The following is a 19,015-nucleotide window of genomic DNA, read 5'->3' as shown; positions in this document are numbered from 1 at the left end:
TGATTCAAGAGACCATTTCATGGATGGTACTTCAGCATACTACAACACTACCCATGTTTTTTTTGCAAGGCCAAATCTACAAAGTTTTTCAGACCTGCCTTTGCGTTAAGAAATAACACCTCTTTGAGTCAGGTGTTAACTAGGAGAAATATATATTTATTTCTCCATATATATATATAACTTATTACTTGTGTACAGAACTGCACACATCCAGTGGGCGAAATGTAAATAAAATGCATATAGGATTTTGTACTGGATAGGACATCATGCGCACACCTTTTCACTGTAGTGTAAATGTGTGTTCATGGTACAAGGCAGCCTGTTTGCAGCAAGAGAAGAGAGTAGCAGCAGAGGAAATATGGCTCTGCCTTTCTTTCTCCTACTGTGTTGCGCTATAATTGAGTAAATGTGCTCCATTCATGTGGACTATTTTAACTATTTTAAATCATTTTAAAAGTATTGCAAGTATTAGTTGAAACATATTTGACCCTGTAGTGCTGTACACAGTTTTCAAGTCGTTGGAATAGCATTGTAGATTGATTATATTTATCGTCGACTTAATAAATACATGATTTTCCATAATGCAACTGAGAAATTCTGTAATTTGACAATGAAATCAACAGGTGACACCAGAGCTAATGTACAGGGAGATCACTTAATAATGTCACCTGATCATTCTATACCACATAATATCTGAACATTTACAACTCAACAGGAGGAAACCGGTTTATTGAAGACATAGAGATGATGATTGGTAAAAAGCACTGGGTCTTCTGGGCGTGGTGGAGACTCTGCTGGTTCTTCATATCCCCATGTCTCTTGCTGGTAAGGTAGCACCATTAAGTATTATTCACATCTGTTATTTTCATATGTTCTATATGATTCCGGTGCCACCTAAAAAGCCTTGATACTTCACCTGTGTGTCAGTGTTTCGATTCATAGATAATTAAACACCTACCTCCACAGCAAAAAAGTAAACAAATGGAAAACGCTCAGGATTAGGGTGAAAACACTCCAACTGCTGTCCCCTACTCAAAGCTTTCATGAAGATGATGGTGCATTCTACCCGAATCCATCCCAACATGGCTCTACAAAAATTTACAAAATCCACTTAGCTATCTAAAGTTCCAGGGCTCGAGTCGGGGTACCACGCGGGTGGACGGCGTCCCCCCACTTATTTTACCGGGAGATCGATAACTATAAACTGCAAGTGAGTGCAAGCCACCTTTCGTGGCGTCACTTCCTGTCGTGACGTCAGCGTCCCCCCACTTCTTTTTTTTAGGACTTGTGCCCTGGCTGCAGCCATATGCCAGACCCACACAAACTGGAGCTGACCATCCTCTTTTACAGGTTCAACCATTCACTTATAACGTATGCCTACAAGCAACATTGCCCCAATAACTGCAGTCCTGCTCCACATCCTGTACCCTAATCAAGTCTGCAGTCTGTCTTGGGTCGCTTATAAATCTATCCTTAAAATCTGATATTCTTTGCAGTACTCGAAGGTAAAGGTTGGTCACAGCTACAGTAAAGAAAATTACCCACAACTTTTTAATGAAATAAGTCTGCCCATTTCAAGGCTCTCCTTTTGGTGAATAGTCATTGAAGAGTTTGTCCACACACCATGTAGTAGGCAGTGGAGGATACTGTGTACCAACACTGCACCAAAACTGTGCCTTTCAGAATTACTTAAGCTTTGCTATAAAATGGCATCTTCAAACCCATTTGCATCACCCATTAGGTGTTCAAATGTGCGACATCCACTTTAACAGGCATTGGAAACCAGGACCTTAAGACACCTCGACAAACCAGCAGCAACAGTACTACAGGTCAGAGAGCAAGAAATATAAGGAAGTGAAAGACTCGAAGCCCTTTCCTGCTGTGCCCGGAAGTGTGTGGAAAGCCACCTCAGTAGATATCTGCCAGGATTCTCCCTCCTCCCCCCACACACTTAAAAATAGAATTTAGGACCCTGCTTCTCAGCTAACTCCTCATCAACATATACGTTTTGGGTCATTATTTTAGCCTCAACAGCCAACATGGGCTGCCCTAAAAAAACCTTCAACTAATCCGCTACTTCCGTCTACCCATCAAGGTTTCCCCAGCACCCTTTCCTCCTCCAATACCTCTAAAAGCACTACCCACCCACCCACCCTTCCTTCCTTCGCTCACGAACCGTAACTTTTATGCTCCAGTCCAGCACCTATTACATTGGTTAGATCAGTGCTATATAAATCCACATACATACATTCATGGTCAGAACGTTGTCTAGCAGAATTTTCCAAAATATCGACAATAATGGTCAGAATCACAAAGTGATAATGGAGAGCATGGTTCCGAAACTATGCTGTAAAAGTGTGATTACCTCATGGATTCATTTATTCCCTGTTTTTACTTTGACTATGCATCAGAATAGTAGCATCTGTCCCGGGCAATGGCATATGTAAACATTATGCAGATCATTCTTGGTATCAATAATTTCTTAGGTATGTTCTTAAGCATGCTCTTTAAATGTATGTGGGAACCAAATTCAGATTCTAGTCCGCTAAACTGGCTAGGGGGTCAATAAGTCAAAAATATTATTTTAGTCTATCCCACATTCCTGGGGATCAAATTATGTATCTTTACTTGCCTCTTATTCTTTTACGTCCGTTATCGTTATATTATTCTAAAAGTTTACCTACCCATTGCGAAGATCAGCCAAATTACCCTGACCCACATGTTGCCTTATTTAGGGACCTGGTTCACAAGGTTTGTTTGAGTGAGCATTGCTTCTTCTGTATTTATTCTTACATTTGTATATGTAAGTTCCATCTAGTCAACAAAAAAACTGTGTGAATAGGGCCGTGGATAATTGCAACTATAATCAGGTAGATTGCAGGCATTACCATTCCCACCTGTTGCTGTTTCTTTGCCGGTTTCCTTGCTCCTCTAACCATTGTGCCACAGACTAATGACTGCCACTCCCAGCACCCCTAGCGGTACGCTGCCACGACTGACAGCAGCTCGTGCCTGGGGGCACTTAGCCAGCTGAGGGCTCCCACAGCGCGGGATGTGTGGAAAAAGGGTTCAGGCAGATCAGGTCGTTTACCCCTTTTCTAGGTTTGCCCGGCGTTAGCCGCTTCTCACCCAACGCACGATTACCCAAATAAAGAGGCAGGCGCTGGAGACTGGAAGGCAGGAAACAGGAGTTTATTTCCGACGGAACACAACACGTCAAATCAGACAACAGGGTATCTTCTCGAGGTGCTCTCTCGACATCTCTGAGGCCTGGCCTCTTATACACTGGTTTATTACTTTATTACATGCAACACATTCTTAGTAATGCTTTGAAGTCCGGAGAAAGGCGTCTTTGGAATCCCCGGTTCAGGTCCGCTCCCACACATCTACAGTAGGAGTCCCCACCCCTAATCTCAGCATGCTGGCTATCGCGCAGCTGGGTATTCCGCTGGGAACAGAAATGCGGGTAATCGATCGGATCTAGGGGTGTGAGGGCATTGATTAATCCCCGCTCCTTTGAAGTGAGGCGAGGTCCTACTGTAGAGGCAATAAACCGCATCTGTTGGGCTAAGTGAGGGCCTGGGGTCGGGCCGAACAATCGGGCAAGGAGGAAGAGGTTATCAAAGGGGCCTGTTTCATGAATGAGATGAAAGGGTGTGGGGGGGTTCAGCGCGGGATGTGGCTCGGAGGCAGGGTCACGCTGGAGGTGCGTTTAGGGCCAAGCAGGAGAGGCCGGGGCTGTCGAAAAAGGGGGGGGTGTGCTTGCGAAGCCGGGGTGTGAGGGGGTGAGACGCGCTGGCTATCGGCAGTGGGCAGAGGGGTCATGGCATTCAAAATGGCTGCTGCTTACGCGCACGCATGGATCCAAAAGGGGACAAGATTGCGCCGATAATGTTTACACCACAATCTAGATTTTAACAGTCCTCCCTTTTTAACATATCTAGCCAGCTTGTCAATTTACGTCAATCTCCATTATATTTCTTATTTCGAGGTCATACAATGCTTTCATGTGTTCAGTTTTGAAGTCCGAAGTCTTAGGGCACATGCAGTTAGCAATGAGCGAACACAGAGGTGGCAAACATTGAATACCTAGGCAACACCCACACAATATTACGACCGGTATCAATATAAATGTGAATAACCTCCATCCCCAGTCCTTCAAGGTGCCCCAAAACCAGCTTCCAAGCGACCATCCTTCCTGTTCCTGGTGAACCTCTGAGGAAAGTCTGTGGAGGTGTTCGATTGCTTTGTAGACTGAGGGCGAGTTATCTGGCACGTAGGTGCAACAGCTGGACCCAATGATGCGGCATGCTCCTCCTCGGTCAGCTAGAACCACATCTAGAACAAGGCGGTTCTGAAGAGCCACCTGAAGTTCGGCCGTATTGTTAGTGAGGATGCCAGCCGTGATGTTCATGGTTGTTTCTACTGCCTGGGTCAGGTGGCGGATGGCGCGGCTGTTTGCCATTGGGCCCCACAGAGGAACCAGTCCTTTCACTGCATCCAAGAACTGTGCTCCAGTGGAGTCTGCTTGTTCAATGTCTTTTGCGCGCTTCTGTCTGTGGTGGTTTGCTGGGGCCACGTACGTTGGAGGGAGAACGAAGGCGACGTAGCAGGTACCCCCCCAGCTTTTTGGAAGCCAAGTGTAGGCTTTGGTGCCGCAAACAAAGTACATATTCGGAGAAGCAACAAAGGAGGGGGAATCGATGACGTCCAATGTTCTGGTGATGTGGCAGGAGCTGTGACCCACCGGCTGTGTTCCCAAGCCTTCGAGGCACACGAGGCCCGTGACATTGATAACAGACAGAGCCACCGTCAGAGTGGCAGCAGTTCGTTTCCGTAAGTAGGAGAAGGTGGGTCTGGCTGGATTATGGAACACCTGCATTTCGACTCGTTCCTTAGCAGGGATGTCCATCTGGAAGGAGGAGCCAGAGGTCAAAGGACAAAAGGGAGCAGAAGTCCTTCCGGTTTTGTTCAGCCAGAACCCGTGGTAGAAGTGCGACACTGTCTGACCAGAAGTGGCGTTGTCCCTGTAGCTCTCTTGCAAGAGGGTCAACCAGGCAAGGCAAGAACCGTGAACTGAGAAAGGGGAAGGGATGAAAGGGATGGAGTGTCCGGTGGCATGCGGGAGCAACCCGCAGATCCAGCAGTTTGTGGCGTTGGCGGCAAGGTTGTGTTGGTGCAACAGTTGCACGAAGGAATTGTTCCAGAACTCCTTACGCCTTTCTCGGAGCTGAGGCGAAAGGGAGATCAGGTGATGCTCCTTCGTAGTAGTTGGCTGTGCAGTGGTCAGCAATATCCGATGAGCGGGTGCGCTCTCTTCCATGATCCAGAAAGTCATGAGGAGGAAAAAGAGGAGGACAATGAAAAGAACAATTGTCTTCAATTGTTGTATACTGTCAGTCTTTGGATTCCGATAACGGGTATTTCCTGTTGCTTCCGTTGTCTTCTTATCTGGCGCTTCCATCATCTTCAAGGTGCTCGGTAGTGGGCAGAACCGCTGACTTCGTTTAGCCTCTCTTCGGGTAACCCTTGGTTGTGTTTAGGCTACCGTTCTGAGATTCAACTTAGTCCTTTCGACGCAGGAAATACCCTTCCCTGGATGGTACAGTGGGATCAGAGAATTTTGCAAGTTCGAGTGCCTCGATATCAGGATAACAGTTCAATGATGGCCGGTCTTTGTCCAGCAGTTCTTCTTGGGTGCTGACGTTTTCTGTTGTGGTCAGGGTCGAGGAGACCTTCTTACAGTGGTGCGCGTGTAGCCAGTGTCGCTTCCCCTCCACTCGAAGAGCCGTTCGGGTGGTAATCAGTACTTGCCAGGGGCCCGTCCACCGGGGTTCCAGACTCTTTGTCCGTTGGAAATTCCGGATCAGCACCTAATCTCCTGGTTGGATATCGTGACCCGGACCCCTGGAAGCATCGGGGATGGCCTGCTGCACCTGCTGATGAATGATAGACAATGTTTTAGTCAATTTGCACAAGTAATCAGACAGTAGGACGTCCGGGACGTCGTGAATGGAGGTCGGTTTAGGGGCAGTCCAGAGGTTCATCGGTCGCCCAAATACAACCTCGTAGGGGGTCAAATGGTGCTTAGTGGGAGTGGAGCGCATCGATAGCAACGCCAGTGGGAGGGCATCTGGCCATTTAAGTCCCGTGGTGGCCACTATCTTTGACAGTTTTAGTTTCAGTGTGGCGTTGTCGCTCAACTAAGCCAGCAGATTGGGGGTGAAAAACTGCATGAAACCTCTGTTTTGTACCCAACCCTTTCAAGATTAGTTGGATAACTTCAGCTATGAAGTGGGGGCCGTTGTCGCTCCATAGAATTCGACAAAGACCGTAGCGAGGGAAAAACTCTTTCAGCAGTACCTTGGCAGTGGTCATGGCAGTGTTATCACGGGTTGGATAGGCTTCTACCCATTTGCTGAAATCACACACAATGACCAATACATACTTCAGGCTTTGGCATCTTTCTAGTTGGATATAGTCCATCTGGAGGACCTCAAAAGGATGGTCGGGGACCCCAAACCCTCCCCGGGGTACCACAGTTCCTTTCCCAGGGTTGTGTTGAAAACAGATAAGGCATTGCTGGACCAGGCGTCTGGCTGAGTCGGGAATCTTGTCGTTGTGCCAAACCCTGGAGATGAGTTCGATCATGGGGGCAGATCCTATGTGTGCGGGGGAGTGTGCCATAGTCAGTATGGGGATCAAGTATGAATTGGGTAGCAACCATTTGTTGGTGTCCTTCGTCCGCCAGCAGCCTTCCTCGTCTTTCAATCCCACCCGTGCCCATTCGGTCAATTCGTGTGGTGAGCTGGCCATCTGGATGTCCCTAATCGTTTCCCTAACGTCAGTCCATTTTTCTGCTTGTGACCTGGTCACATACATACGTGTCGTTGTCCTATTCTCAGCTGTGGTTCGGGCAGTGATGTCGGCCAACGCGTTTCCCTGTCCGACTAAGTCTGTCACCTTCTTGTGTGCCGGACATTTGATTACCGCTAATCGTTTGGGAAGGAGAACTGCTTCAATCAGGGCGGAGACTAAATCTCCGTGGAGGATGGGCGTGCCGTGGGACGTCAGGAATCCCCTCTCCCTCCATAAAAGTCCAAAATGGTGAACCACTCCGAAGGCGTACTGGCTGTCCGTGTAAATGTTTGCAGTAGTCCCTGTCGCTATAATACATGCTCACGTGAGGGCAATCAGCTCTGCCGCCTGTGCGGATCGCTGCGCGATGCGGGCAGTTTCAACTACGGTTTGGGCTGTGGTAACTGCATAGGCAGCTGAGGTGGTGCCGTCGGGGAGTTTTATGCAAAAACCGTCTACCCATAGCTCTCCGTCAGGGTCCATGAAGGCGGTGTCTCGGAGGTCAACTCTACTCCTAGTCTGCTCGTCTGTGAGGGTCACACAGTCATGTATAGGGGGGACGTTCGGGTCGATTTCGGGCAGGGGCAACAAAGTGGCTGGGTTCAGTGTGGTGCATCTTTTCAGCGTGATGTGGGGTGCAAGCAGAGTCAGTTCATATCCAGTCAGTCGGGCGCTAGTCAGGTGTTGCGTCTTGGTCTGGTTCAAGAGGGTGTCAACAGCATGGGGCACTAATACCGTGAGGGAATTCGAGAGTACGATCCCCTCACTCTGTCGGATAGAGACAGCAGCGGCAGCTACGTCTCGAAGGCAGGCAGGCAAGGCTCTCGCTACGGGGTCAAGGGTGGCAGAGAAATAGGCACATGGTCGTTGCTTGGGGCCAATGGTTTGAGTCAGGACAGACAAAGCGCACCCCTCCCTTTCGTGAGTGTAGAGAGAGAAGGGCTTTGTGTAATCGGGGGTTCCTAGGACCGGTGCAGAACAAAGGGCATCTCGAAGTTCTTTGAAGGACGATTGGCATTCGGGGGTCCAAGGGAGTGGGAAGGGGACATCTTTGGCTAGTAGGGAAAGTAGCGGCTTTACAATGAGGCTGAAATTTGGCAACCACTGCCGGCAGAAGGAGGTGAGGCCTACCATGGAGCGGACTTGTTTCTGGGTCTTTGGGACGGGGGTTTCCAGAATGGCCTGAATCCGATCAGGTGTAAGCTTTCTCCCGTCTTTGGACAAGAGGTGGCCTAGGTAGGTGACCTGGGGTTGGCAGAATTGCAACTTCTTTTTGGAGACCTTGTGGCCGTTTTCCGCGAGGAAGTGCAGGAGTTGGAGAGTGGCTGTGACTGCAAGTGGAGTGGTGTCGGCCGCCAAAAGGATGTCATCGACTTACTGTATCAACACCACTCCCTCCGGTAGCTGAACGGCGTCCAGCTGTCTCTTGAGGGCCTGGCTATAGATGCTGGGACTTTCTGTGTAGCCTTGGGGAGCTCTACAAAATCTATATGAGCAGGATTTTAACGTGAAGCCGAAAAGGTAGCGGCTGTCCGGGTGGATGGGGATGGAGAAGAAAGCGTTTTTGAGGTCAATTACAGTGAAGGAGGTGGCTGTGGAAGGAATCGGGGTCAGAATGGTGGCGATATCTGAGACTACAGGGTACTGGGGTACAACTACCTTGTTGACCTCTCGAAGGTCGATGATGAAGCGGTACGCTTTCTCATCTCCCTTGCCCTGCTTTTTCACAATGGGTAGGATGGGGCTGTTGCAAATATTGCTGACTACTTCCTCTACCAGTCCTGCCTCTACCAAGGACTGAATTATCATTACCAATGCCTTCTCACCTTCGGGCGATATCCGATATTGTGGGAGTTTTGGGAGTATCGCATCTTGGCGGACAGTTATGCGCACGGGATCGATCATCATTCGTCCTACATCAGCGTCCGTTTTAGCCCACAGATACAGAGGTAGAGAGTCAAGTAAGGATGCGTCAGCGTCTGAGATGGAAGACATGTGTAGTGCATGATGATGTCTGAGCAGGGTCGGGTTATCGTACAGGATGACCCGAACCCCGTCCTGTGAACACCTGATAGTAGCTCGGAAATGCTTTAGTAAATCAAGACCCATAATGGCATCGGGGGTGTTGGAGGAAAGCAGAAACGTCGTGTCAGTGGGGTTACTGTCCAAGTCGAAGGAAACCGGTGCGGATAAAGTGTTAGTGGAGGGCGTTCCATCAAAGCCTATTGATGTTGTGTGATCCAGACAAGGGTGCCCTTGGAATCAGTCGTTTAGATAACGCACTACGTGTCGCGCCATTGTCTACCAGAAATGGAGACTTCGTACCTAGGACCTTAGCGGTGACGAAGGACCTTGCTGGTCAACATAGAGCTCGACTGGATCCCTTCCTTGCCCTTGACAGCCCTATGCAAAGTCGCGAGTGTTGTCGCAGTCAGACTGTTGGCACTGGTTCTGTCGGGGGCGGTCAAATGTGTTCGGTCTGCCAGGTCTGTCATTGTTGGTGTCGTGGGTGTGCCCTCGCCCCTGCCCTCTAGTTTTGGGGCCATTTGCCATGTCTCTTGTCTCTTTATTTTTAAGCATTTCCAGGAGGACCGGGCATTGAGACTTCCAATGACCAAATCCTTTGCAAAACGCACACTGGTTCTCATCGAGGTCTGTTCGTGGAGCGCCGGGTGTGGGTGTGCGGTCTCTAGGGGGTGCATTTGGTTGGTAGTTTCCTCTATACCGTTCCCTTCCTGTCGTCACTCCTTGTAATTGAGCAATCAGCACTCGCTCTTTCAAGTCCTTTTTCTTTTTCTCAGTCGCCCTCTCGTTCTCGTTCTTTTGGTGTTCGTAATACTGAGCCATCTGAAGGATAGCTGCAGGTTTGGAGGCCCCCCAACTACTCTCGCTCGTCTGTAACTTTTGGGAGACCTCTTGCGATAGACCCTTCACGTAGTTTTGCACGAATAGGTGTTGTCCGGTTGCAGTGGTCATGTCTTGGCCACTGTAGTCGGAGAACACAATCTCAAATCGGGAGAAGTATTCTGATACGTCTTCCTGGGGTTTCTGACGGCAAGCCGTGACTACCGACCAGTCTACCTTCTTCTCTGGGATCAATGTCTTTAGCTTCTGAACTATTTTGTCCGGGAGTTCCAGTATGTCTTTTACCGGTTTCTTTCCGGGCTCCCGTTGCCTATCTAGTTCACTGAGTTGATTCCAGGTATGTCCGAACAGGTCTGTGTGGTCGGCTTTTCGGATTTGCTTCCACACATCAGCCGGCAGACATAACCCGAAAAACAAGTCAATGTCCGCTAGAGTCATTATGGTTGAGCCTAAGGCTGTACCTAGTTCGGTATAAAATGCTGTCGGGTTCTTTCTTAAATCGGGTAGGGTTTCCCTAAACGTTAAAATATCTTGCCGGTCCCATGGTTGATAAACCCAGTTGTACACAACCCTCCCCTTTGCATCTGCATGGTTGATGTCGTTCGTTCCCTGACCTCGTGGGGGAACCCAGTAAGGGGCGGCTTCTCTGATAGGCATCATGGTGTTGCCTACTTCTGATGAGGACCCAGTCGTTTCGGGAACTGTAATCTTAACTTCCGGTTTTTGTTCCGTGAGGTGGCGGAAAACCTCAAGCGTTTGCATGAAGAGGTCCGCCGCGTCACGCTCGGCCTCGTCCCCAATATCGACTTTTCTATATAACGCTGTCAGTTTAGTAGGACCCCGATTCTGATACCTGTCCTCATATGCGTTCAGGGTGTGGTAACTAAACCGGAAAATGAAATGCCGTCTGTGGCTGCCGGCATGCGAATTGTGCATATCCATCGTATATTCTTCGCTCTCCTTCCGTTCTACCAGTGCCTTTGCTATCTTGTCAATTCCCTCTCGCTCATCTTTGCTCAATCTATTCAGTCTACCCGGTGGCTGATTGCTAGTCTTGTGTTCATCTGATGTCGTTACTAATGCGGCCGGAGCAGAGGCCGTGAGGGCTGGGGCACTAGCTTCAAGGTTATTCTCATTTGCACTCGGAGCTGGCAAGTGTTGTACTAGGGGTTGGGAGGGGGCATAAGGGGGGGGGGCATATAGATGACCTGAGGACTTAGCAGCAGCTCATCGTTCGCCCGTTGTTTGGAGGTCAGCTCAGGGTAGAGCGTAGAGGGGGTCCTAACAGGACACTGGCCTGTCGATTCAGATTCCTGTTTTTGTCTGGCTTTCTCCCTTTCTTTTATATCTTCTTCTAGTTTCTTAGCGGCCAGGTGGGCTGCCTTTCGCAACTCTTTTCCTATTCTCGCTTCTTCTCTTTTCTTTCGTTGTTCTGCTTCTTTGCGCCACATGCCGAAACTATCAAGCATAGTGGGCGTGGTTTTATTGTTACAAAGGGCTGTTTCCAGCACGTTTATTTTTGTGTCATCGAAGGATCCTATCAGTGGCCACTGACTTTCCTGATCCTTTTTAGTATATTTATTCCATAACTTACTATAAGCTAAGGCGACTAGTCCATATTTTAAAAACATATCCTTATTAGGGGTGCCCTCCAGAGGAGCCGGATGATCCACCTCTAATAAGCGGTCCGGGCTGAACCAACTACTGACCAATGGGGAGAAGATAGGCATGACGGGTTACAACGGGGACAAAAGTCTGCACTACCTATCCTTCACTACTTCGCGAAGACTAGACAGAATATTTCTATTCTACAGTATTCGAAAATAGGGAATACCCAAAGAGAGAACCAATATCGAACAATTAATGTCCGTTCAATCAAACAATCAGTGGCGAGAAAGAAATAGGCACGACGGGTTACAACGGGGGCAAAAGCCTGCGTTACCTATTCTTCACTATCTGCAAAGGAGGACAGAATACTTTTACCCTTCCCCGTTTGTAGACCGAGAATTCTCGAGAAAAAACAATCCTCGAACAAACAATGTTCGGGCAAGCAATCAATCAGTGGGGGAGAAAAGACAGGCACGACGGATTACAACGGTGGCAAAAGCCTGCGTTACCTACCCTTCACTGCATGCAAAGGAAGAGAGAATACTTTTATCCCTCTCAGTTTGCAGACAGAGAATCTCCAAGAGAACCAACAATTCGGAGAGCAATACTAGTATTTTCCAATCAAACAATCAAATATTTCCTAGTTTGTCGTGTTACACGACCTTACCCAGACCGTATGGACAGTTTCTCGTCTTCCGCTTCCAGCGCCCGATCGTCCTCTATTCTCTGTAATTGCTGTGGCACTCCTGATGGTTCCCAGTCAGGACCGTAGATCACTCAAGAGAGGTCTGTTCGGAACCAGTGAAGTTCGGATGATCAACTGCCAGACGAGGGTCTATCGGGCAGGAGCTCTTCCCGATCGTTGCAGTCGTTCACTCCGTCGTCGGGACCTCTCCCACTGGATCCACGTGTCGCTGATGGGCCCCACGATTGGGACGCCAATTGTGGAAAAAGGGTTCAGGCAGATCAGGTCGTTTACCCCTTTTCTAGGTTTGCCCGGCGTTAGCCGCTTCTCACCCAACTAACGATTACCCAAATAAAGAGGCAGGCGCTGGAGACTGGAAGGCAGGAAACAGGAGTTTATTTCCGACGGAACACAACACGTCAAATCAGACAACAGGGTATCTTCTCGAGGTGCTCTCTCGACATCTCTGAGGCCTGGCCTCTTATACACTGGTTTATTACTTTATTACATGCAACACATTCTTAGTAATGCTTTGAAGTCCGGAGAAAGGCGTCTTTGGAATCCCCGGTTCAGGTCCGCTCCCACACATCTACAGTAGGAGTCCCCACCCCTAATCTCAGCATGCTGGCTATCGCGCAGCTGGGTATTCCGCTGGGAACAGAAATGCGGGTAATCGATCGGATCTAGGGGTGTGAGGGCATTGATTAATCCCCGCTCCTTTGAAGTGAGGCGAGGTCCTACTGTAGAGGCAATAAACCGCATCTGTTGGGCTAAGTGAGGGCCTGGTGTCGGGCCGAACAATCGGGCAAGGAGGAAGAGGTTATCAAAGGGGCCTGTTTCATGAATGAGATGAAAGGGTGTGGGGGGGTTCAGCGCGGGATGTGGCTCGGAGGCAGGGTCACGCTGGAGGTGCGTTTAGGGCCAAGCAGGAGAGGCCGGGGCTGTCGAAAAAAGGGGGGGGTGTGCTTGCGAAGCCGGGGTGTGAGGGGGTGAGACGCGCTGGCTATCGGCAGTGGGCAGAGGGGTCATGGCATTCAAAATGGCTGCTGCTTACGCGCACGCATGGATCCGAAAGGGGACAAGATTGCGCCGATAATGTTTACGCCACAATCTAGATTTTAACAGATGCGCCCGGGCAAAGGGCGGGCCTGTCTGTGCCCTGAGGAGCCCGGGCCCCCCTCTTGGTGGTGATTTCCGGGGGGCAGGACTATCAAGGTTTGCCATCGACGTTCCAGCCATTGCATATATCTTCTTTGCTCATCAACAGACACTCAAGGCTCCTGTGGTACAAGGTGAGCCCCACTGCATCACGTTACACCTCTTTCAAAGCACCTTTCCCACAAGTTCTCTGCCACTATCCGCTCTTCGCCAACACTGACATGGGCCTTAAGGAAGAAGGGGATTAACTAAAGAAGGAGGTATAATAACCTGGCTAATCTTGCATCTGCAACCCCAAATGGCTCGGGGAGGGAAAAATGGGCAAATGTAAGATGGCGGCGGCCCACGCTGCGCAATCTAACAGTGTTATGGACTGCTTTTTAGGTCTCGGGCCTAGCGTCACACTGCGTAAGCAGTGTGGGCGGAGCCTGAGATTTTATGACTTCAATGTGGGGCTTTATTCCGCCTCTCTCTTCCATTGGCTAGCTTCGTAAATGGAGGCTAGCCATTGGAAGAGATGTCAATTACTATTTTCCCCGCTTTGATGTGATCCGTGGGTGTTTCTGTGTCTTTTTTAAGTCCTGCCCCTTTTTTTCGTCATGCCGCGTTTGTTTACTTGTTCCACTTTGGTACCGATAAAGCCTGACTTCTATGGTAACGCTGTCAGCCTGGGGTGGTTAGTTTATCTTGTTTTTGTTTTGGATCTATTTCCCGGCGCAGACACGGGCAGACAGAAGCACTGGTACAGGCCATCAATGCCGGCAGCGCGAGGCTGGTTTCTAAGTGCCCTCGATGATATGCGGAGCAACGGAAGTTAAATTTGCCTGTTTAAAAAAACATACAGCAATCTTAGGCCCTCGGGTGTTTTAATGTCAATTGGTAAAATGAGAAACCTTGCTACATGATAACCTGTGTATGTAACTGTCCCGGACAGCCTACAAGCATTTGAGACAAAAACAGAAGGTTTTATTTCAGAGAGCCTTGCATCGCTGCTTGTACAATTAGTAAATCACCCCGTTCTTTCCCGAGCTGTGCAGGACTGGGCCTCGCTCACGGCCCGGGGCCTGAGTGACAGGCGAAAGGCGCCCTTCCATTCCAGGCATCGGGGGTTGCCTGGGAAACAAACGGGCCTCTTTGTTTACATCCAGCGGCAGCAGCCGTTCTGAGCTCTGGGGAGCTCGGTCCGCAGTCCAAGTCCCTGAAGGAAGAGAACACAGTCGCCGCCATCCGGCCACCGAGGTGAGTGAGTGAGGCCAAGGATGTAGAGGAACGTGGATAACCTCCGACCCGGTTTGAAAGTGGTTTGTTCGGTCCCTTCTAGAGTGGGATTGATTGTTTCTTAGATTGTGAGGTCAGTTCTCCATGGACAGCGTTCCTCCTGGGAGGTTCTACACTGCGGTCTAGTGCTCTCCACAGCTCAGCATGTTAAAGTTGCCACTTATCCCCCCTTCCCGACCCTTCGAGAGCTGGTCAGCGAGCTCCCAGGAAGTATCATTTCCTTTCAATGGCTTGTGCTTTAGGTTTTTAAGTCGGTAAGAGAGCAGTGTGGGTTAAAGCAGCCGTGGTACAGGTCTGTGCTGAACTTAAAGTCCCCACATTCCATTCAAGGGTGGTGGATTCTGCTTTTCGTCATTTTGGGGTTAATGAAATGAGTGCGTGAGACTTGGGTACCAGTAACAATTGCCCTTGTACTGCAGATATTGTTATTTCCAAAGAGATAAAGAACAGAATTACTTGAGATTAAATGTTTTTTTTAATAACTTGTTTTAAATGGACAGCATTAGATGCATTGCAAACCGAAAAATCCCAATAGATTTTCAGCCCATACTTAAAATGCTAACTAGTAAACTACAAGTCCCATAATGCAGCGTAGCTGTTGGCTAACTCTGCGACGCATAACGCGAGGATACTTGGCAGCTATGGTCACCTGAGGTAGCACAGCAAGCAAGAAATCATCTGAGGTCAGTTTCAGAGGTGTGGTTAGAGGTACTGGGGGTGTAGTAGAGACACAAGGCGGCGAGAGGACTCGCCGGAGGAAAGCGAGCAAGTCAGTGGCAGAGCCGGAATTATTTGAAGCACAAATAAATGCACATGTAGTCACAAAGTCAGCGACGGAGCCAAAGTTACATGTGCACAGAGGGTAAATAATTTCCTATGGGAAACAGGGTCAGTGGCAGAGACGGGGTTAGAATGGAAACAGGCAGCGGTAAAACCTGCCTGAAGTCACACAAGGAATCAATGTGCGAAAGGAAAAGCTCACCTCGCTGCAGCCTTTGTCTGCTGCTGTGGGCAGCTCCAGTGCTCGGTCTCTGGTTTTTCTAGGTGCGCCCTATCTCTCCCACCTCCGCCCGAGGTCTACCCTTATTACCGGTAACCCCGAAATACCCCACTAGCCCAGGCGTTACTCGAGTGGCAAGCGAAGGCCCGCGAGGTTTTCCAGAGATACCGGCCCCTTTCTTCCCCTAAGAGACCTGAGTGTTTCTTTGAGATCAGGCGCTTTTGAATCTGAACCTCGTTAATGTTCTGCTAGATTGTTTCTTGCTCTGCTCCTGTGCCCCCACCCCACCCACCAGTAAGCCTGTCGGGGTTTTCCATGTGTAATTGATTTGGGGAGGGCTCTGTTTAAAATCCCTCTAGTTAAACCTTTTTGTGAGGGAAAACCCGTCTGAACCGGAATGACCTGTTTCCCCAGTTTAGTGCCCCCAGGTACTGAATATCACCCCACGTAGAGATTGACTGGTTGTTCGCTTGTTTGCCCTGCTATCGGATAAACTGTTGGGAATAGTTTAGAGGCTGGCGTGGAACACACTACAAAACCGCCACTTTGTTTTCGTTTACACTGTGGCTAGAGGTCTGCCACTCTGCTATTCAAAATGTACTCAGTCAATACATACATGAACACTTCGAATGTAACACGAACCTAACCCACTAGAAGTAACTTAACGGTTCCTACTGCCCTCTCTTGAGCACCAATATACAATTTCAAAGGGTCTAAGGAAAAATGATCATTGAGGATTTTATCGGGAAAAGGGGGAGGGTCGGCGCCAGACTTCACACCTGGCACAGTCTGAAGGCTGAACGGATTGTGACTCATGCGTCCAAGATGGAAAAAAAACTGCAGGGGGCCCTAGTTTTGGTAGCTGGGCAGGCAGAGTGTGAGTGTGCAGGGTGAGCAGTGTGTGAGTGTGCAGGGTGAGCAGTGTGTGAGTGTGCAGGGTGAGCAGTGTGTGAGTGTGCAGGGTGAGCAGTGTGTGAGTGTGCAGGGTGAGCAGTGTGTGAGTGTGCAGGGTGAGCAGTGTGTGAGTGTGCAGGGTGAGCAGTGTGTGAGTGTGCAGGGTGAGCAGTGTGTCAGAATGCAGGGTTAACAGTGTGTGAGCGTGCAGGGTGAGCAGTGTGAGCGTGCAGGGTGAGCAGTGTGTGAGCGTGCAGGGTGAGCAGTGTGTGAGCATGCAGGGTGAGCAGTGTGTGAGCGTGCAGGGTGAGCAGTGTGTGAGCGTGTAGGGTTAGCAGTGTGTGTGTGCAGGGTGAGCAGTATGTTAGCGTGGTGGGTGAGCAGTGTGTGAGTAGGCGGGTGAGCAGTGTGTGAGTGTCCAGGGACAGCTGTGTGTGTGTGTGTGTGTGTGGGGCGAGCAGTGTGTGGGGTGAGCAGTGTGTGTGTGGGGTGAGCAGTGTGTGTGTGGGGTGAGCAGTGTGTGTGTGTGGGGTGAGCAGTGTGTGTGTGTGGGGTGAGCAGTGTGTGTGTGTGGGGTGAGCAGTGTGTGTGTGTGTGTGTGTGTAGGGTGAGCAGTGTGTGTGTGTAGGGTGAGCAGTGTGTGTGTAGGGTGAGCAGTGTGTGTGTGTGTGTAGGGTGAGCAGTGTGTGTGTGTGTAGGGTGAGCAGTGTGTGTGTGTAGGGTGAGCAGTGTGTGTGTGTAGGGTGAGCAGTGTGTGTAGGGTGAGCAGTGTGTGTGTGTGTGTAGGGTGAGCAGTGTGTGTGTGTAGGGTGAGCAGTGTGTGTGTGTAGGGTGAGCAGTGTGTGTGTGTAGGGTGAGCAGTGTGTGTGTGTAGGGTGAGCAGTGTGTGTGTGTGTGTGTGTAGGGTGAGCAGTGTGTGTGTAGGGTGAGCAGTGTGTGTGTAGGGTGAGCAGTGTGTGTGTGTGGGTGTGTGTGTGTGTAGGGTGAGCTGTGTGTGTGTGTGTGTGTGTAGGATGAGCAGTGTGTGTGTGTGTGTGTGTGTGTAGGGTGAGCAGTATGTGTGTGTGTAGGGTGAGCAGTATGTGTGTGTGTGTAGGGTGAGCAGTGTGTGTGTGTGTGTAGGGTGAGCAGTGTGTGTGTGTGTGTAGGGTGAGCAGTGTGTGAGTGTGTAGGGTGAGCAGTGTGTGAGCGTGCAGGGTGAGCAGTGTGTGAGCGTGTAGGGTTAGCAGTGTGTGAGTGTGCAGGGTGAGCAGTATGTTAGCGTGGTGGGTGAGCAGTGTGTGAGTAGGCAGGGTGAGCAGTGTGTGAGTGTCCAGGGCCAGCTGTGTGTGTGTGTGTGTGTGGGGGGGGTGAGCAGTGTGTGTGTGTGTGTTGTGGGGTGAGCAGTGTGTGTGTGTAGGGTGAGCAGTGTGTGTGTGTAGGGTGAGCAGTGTGTGTGTGTAGGGTGAGCAGTGTGTGTGTAGGGTGAGCAGTGTGTGTGTGTAGGGTGAGCAGTGTGTGTGTGTAGGGTGAGCAGTGTGTGTGTAGGGTGAGCAGTGTGTGTGTAGGGGGAGCAGTGTGTGTGTAGGGGGAGCAGTGTGTGTGTGTGTAGGGTGAGCAGTGTGTGTGTGTGTGTAGGGTGAGCAGTGTGTGTGTGTGTGTGTGTGTGTAGGGTGAGCAGTGTGTGTGTGTGTGTGTAGGGTGAGCAGTGTGTGTGTGTGTGTGTGTAGGGTGAGCTGTGTGTGTGTGTGTAGGGTGAGCAGTGTGTGTGTGTGTAGGGTGAGCAGTGTGTGTGTGTGTAGGGTGAGCAGTGTGTGTGTGTGTAGGGTGAGCAGTGTGTGTGTAGGGTGAGCAGTGTGTGTGTGTGTGTAGGGTGAGCAGTGTGTGTGTGTGTGTGTGTGTAGGGTGAGCAGTGTGTGTGTAGGGTGAGCAGTGTGTGTGTGTGTGTGTAGGGTGAGCAGTGTGTGTGTGTGTGTGTGTAGGGTGAGCAGTGTGTGTGTGTGTGTAGGGTGAGCTGTGTGTGTGTAGGGTGAGCAGTGTGTGTGTGTGTGTGTGTGTAGGGTGAGCAGTGTGTGTGTGTAGGGTGAGCAGTGTGTGTGTGTGTAGGGGGAGCTGTGTGTGTGTGTAGGGGGAGCAGTGTGTGTGTAGGGGGAGCAGTGTGTGTGTGTGTAGGGTGAGCAGTGTGTGTGTGTGTGTGTGGGGTGAGCAGTGTCTGTGTGTGTGTGTGTGGGGTGAGCAGTGTGTGTGTGTAGGGTGAGCAGTGTGTGTGTGTGTAGGGTGAGCAGTGTGTGTGTGTGTGTAGGGTGAGCAGTGTGTGTGTGTGTGTGTGTAGGGTGAGCAGTGTGTGTGTAGGGTGAGCAGTGTGTGTGTGTAGGGTGAGCAGTGTGTGTGTGTAGGGTGAGCAGTGTGTGTGTGTGTAGGGTGAGCAGTGTGTGTGTGTGTAGGGTGAGCAGTGTGTGTGTGTAGGGTGAGCAGTGTGTAGGGTGAGCAGTGTGTGTGTGTGTAGGGTGAGCAGTGTGTGTGTGTGTGTAGGGTGAGCAGTGTGTGTGTGTAGGGTGAGCAGTGTGTGTGTGTGTGTGTGTGTAGGGTGAGCAGTGTGTGTGTGTGTGTGTGTGTGTAGGGTGAGCAGTGTGTGTGTGTGTGTGTGTAGGGTGAGCTGTGTGTGTGTGTGTTTGTGTGTAGGGTGAGCA

The 19,015-nt window shown here is 50.1% G+C and overlaps 1 protein-coding gene across 5 annotated transcripts in view; it reads left to right on the top strand.

Annotated features, from left to right (window-relative positions):
* LOC144827736 (sodium- and chloride-dependent neutral and basic amino acid transporter B(0+)-like) overlaps window positions 1-19,015 on the top strand; it is a 269,399-nt gene that overhangs the window by 210,653 nt on the left and 39,731 nt on the right. For all 5 annotated transcript variants that reach the window (XM_078685949.1, XM_078685946.1, XM_078685947.1 and 2 more), the window contains one exon: window positions 716-825. In XM_078685949.1, the coding sequence (XP_078542075.1) occupies window positions 716-825 (110 nt within the window). The remainder of the gene's footprint in view (window positions 1-715; window positions 826-19,015) is intronic.

This window comes from Lissotriton helveticus, chromosome 4_1, assembly GCF_964261635.1.
Source record: "Lissotriton helveticus chromosome 4_1, aLisHel1.1, whole genome shotgun sequence".
Taxonomy (NCBI): Eukaryota; Metazoa; Chordata; class Amphibia; order Caudata; family Salamandridae; genus Lissotriton; species Lissotriton helveticus.
This window is presented reverse-complemented; position numbering and strand designations above follow the sequence as displayed.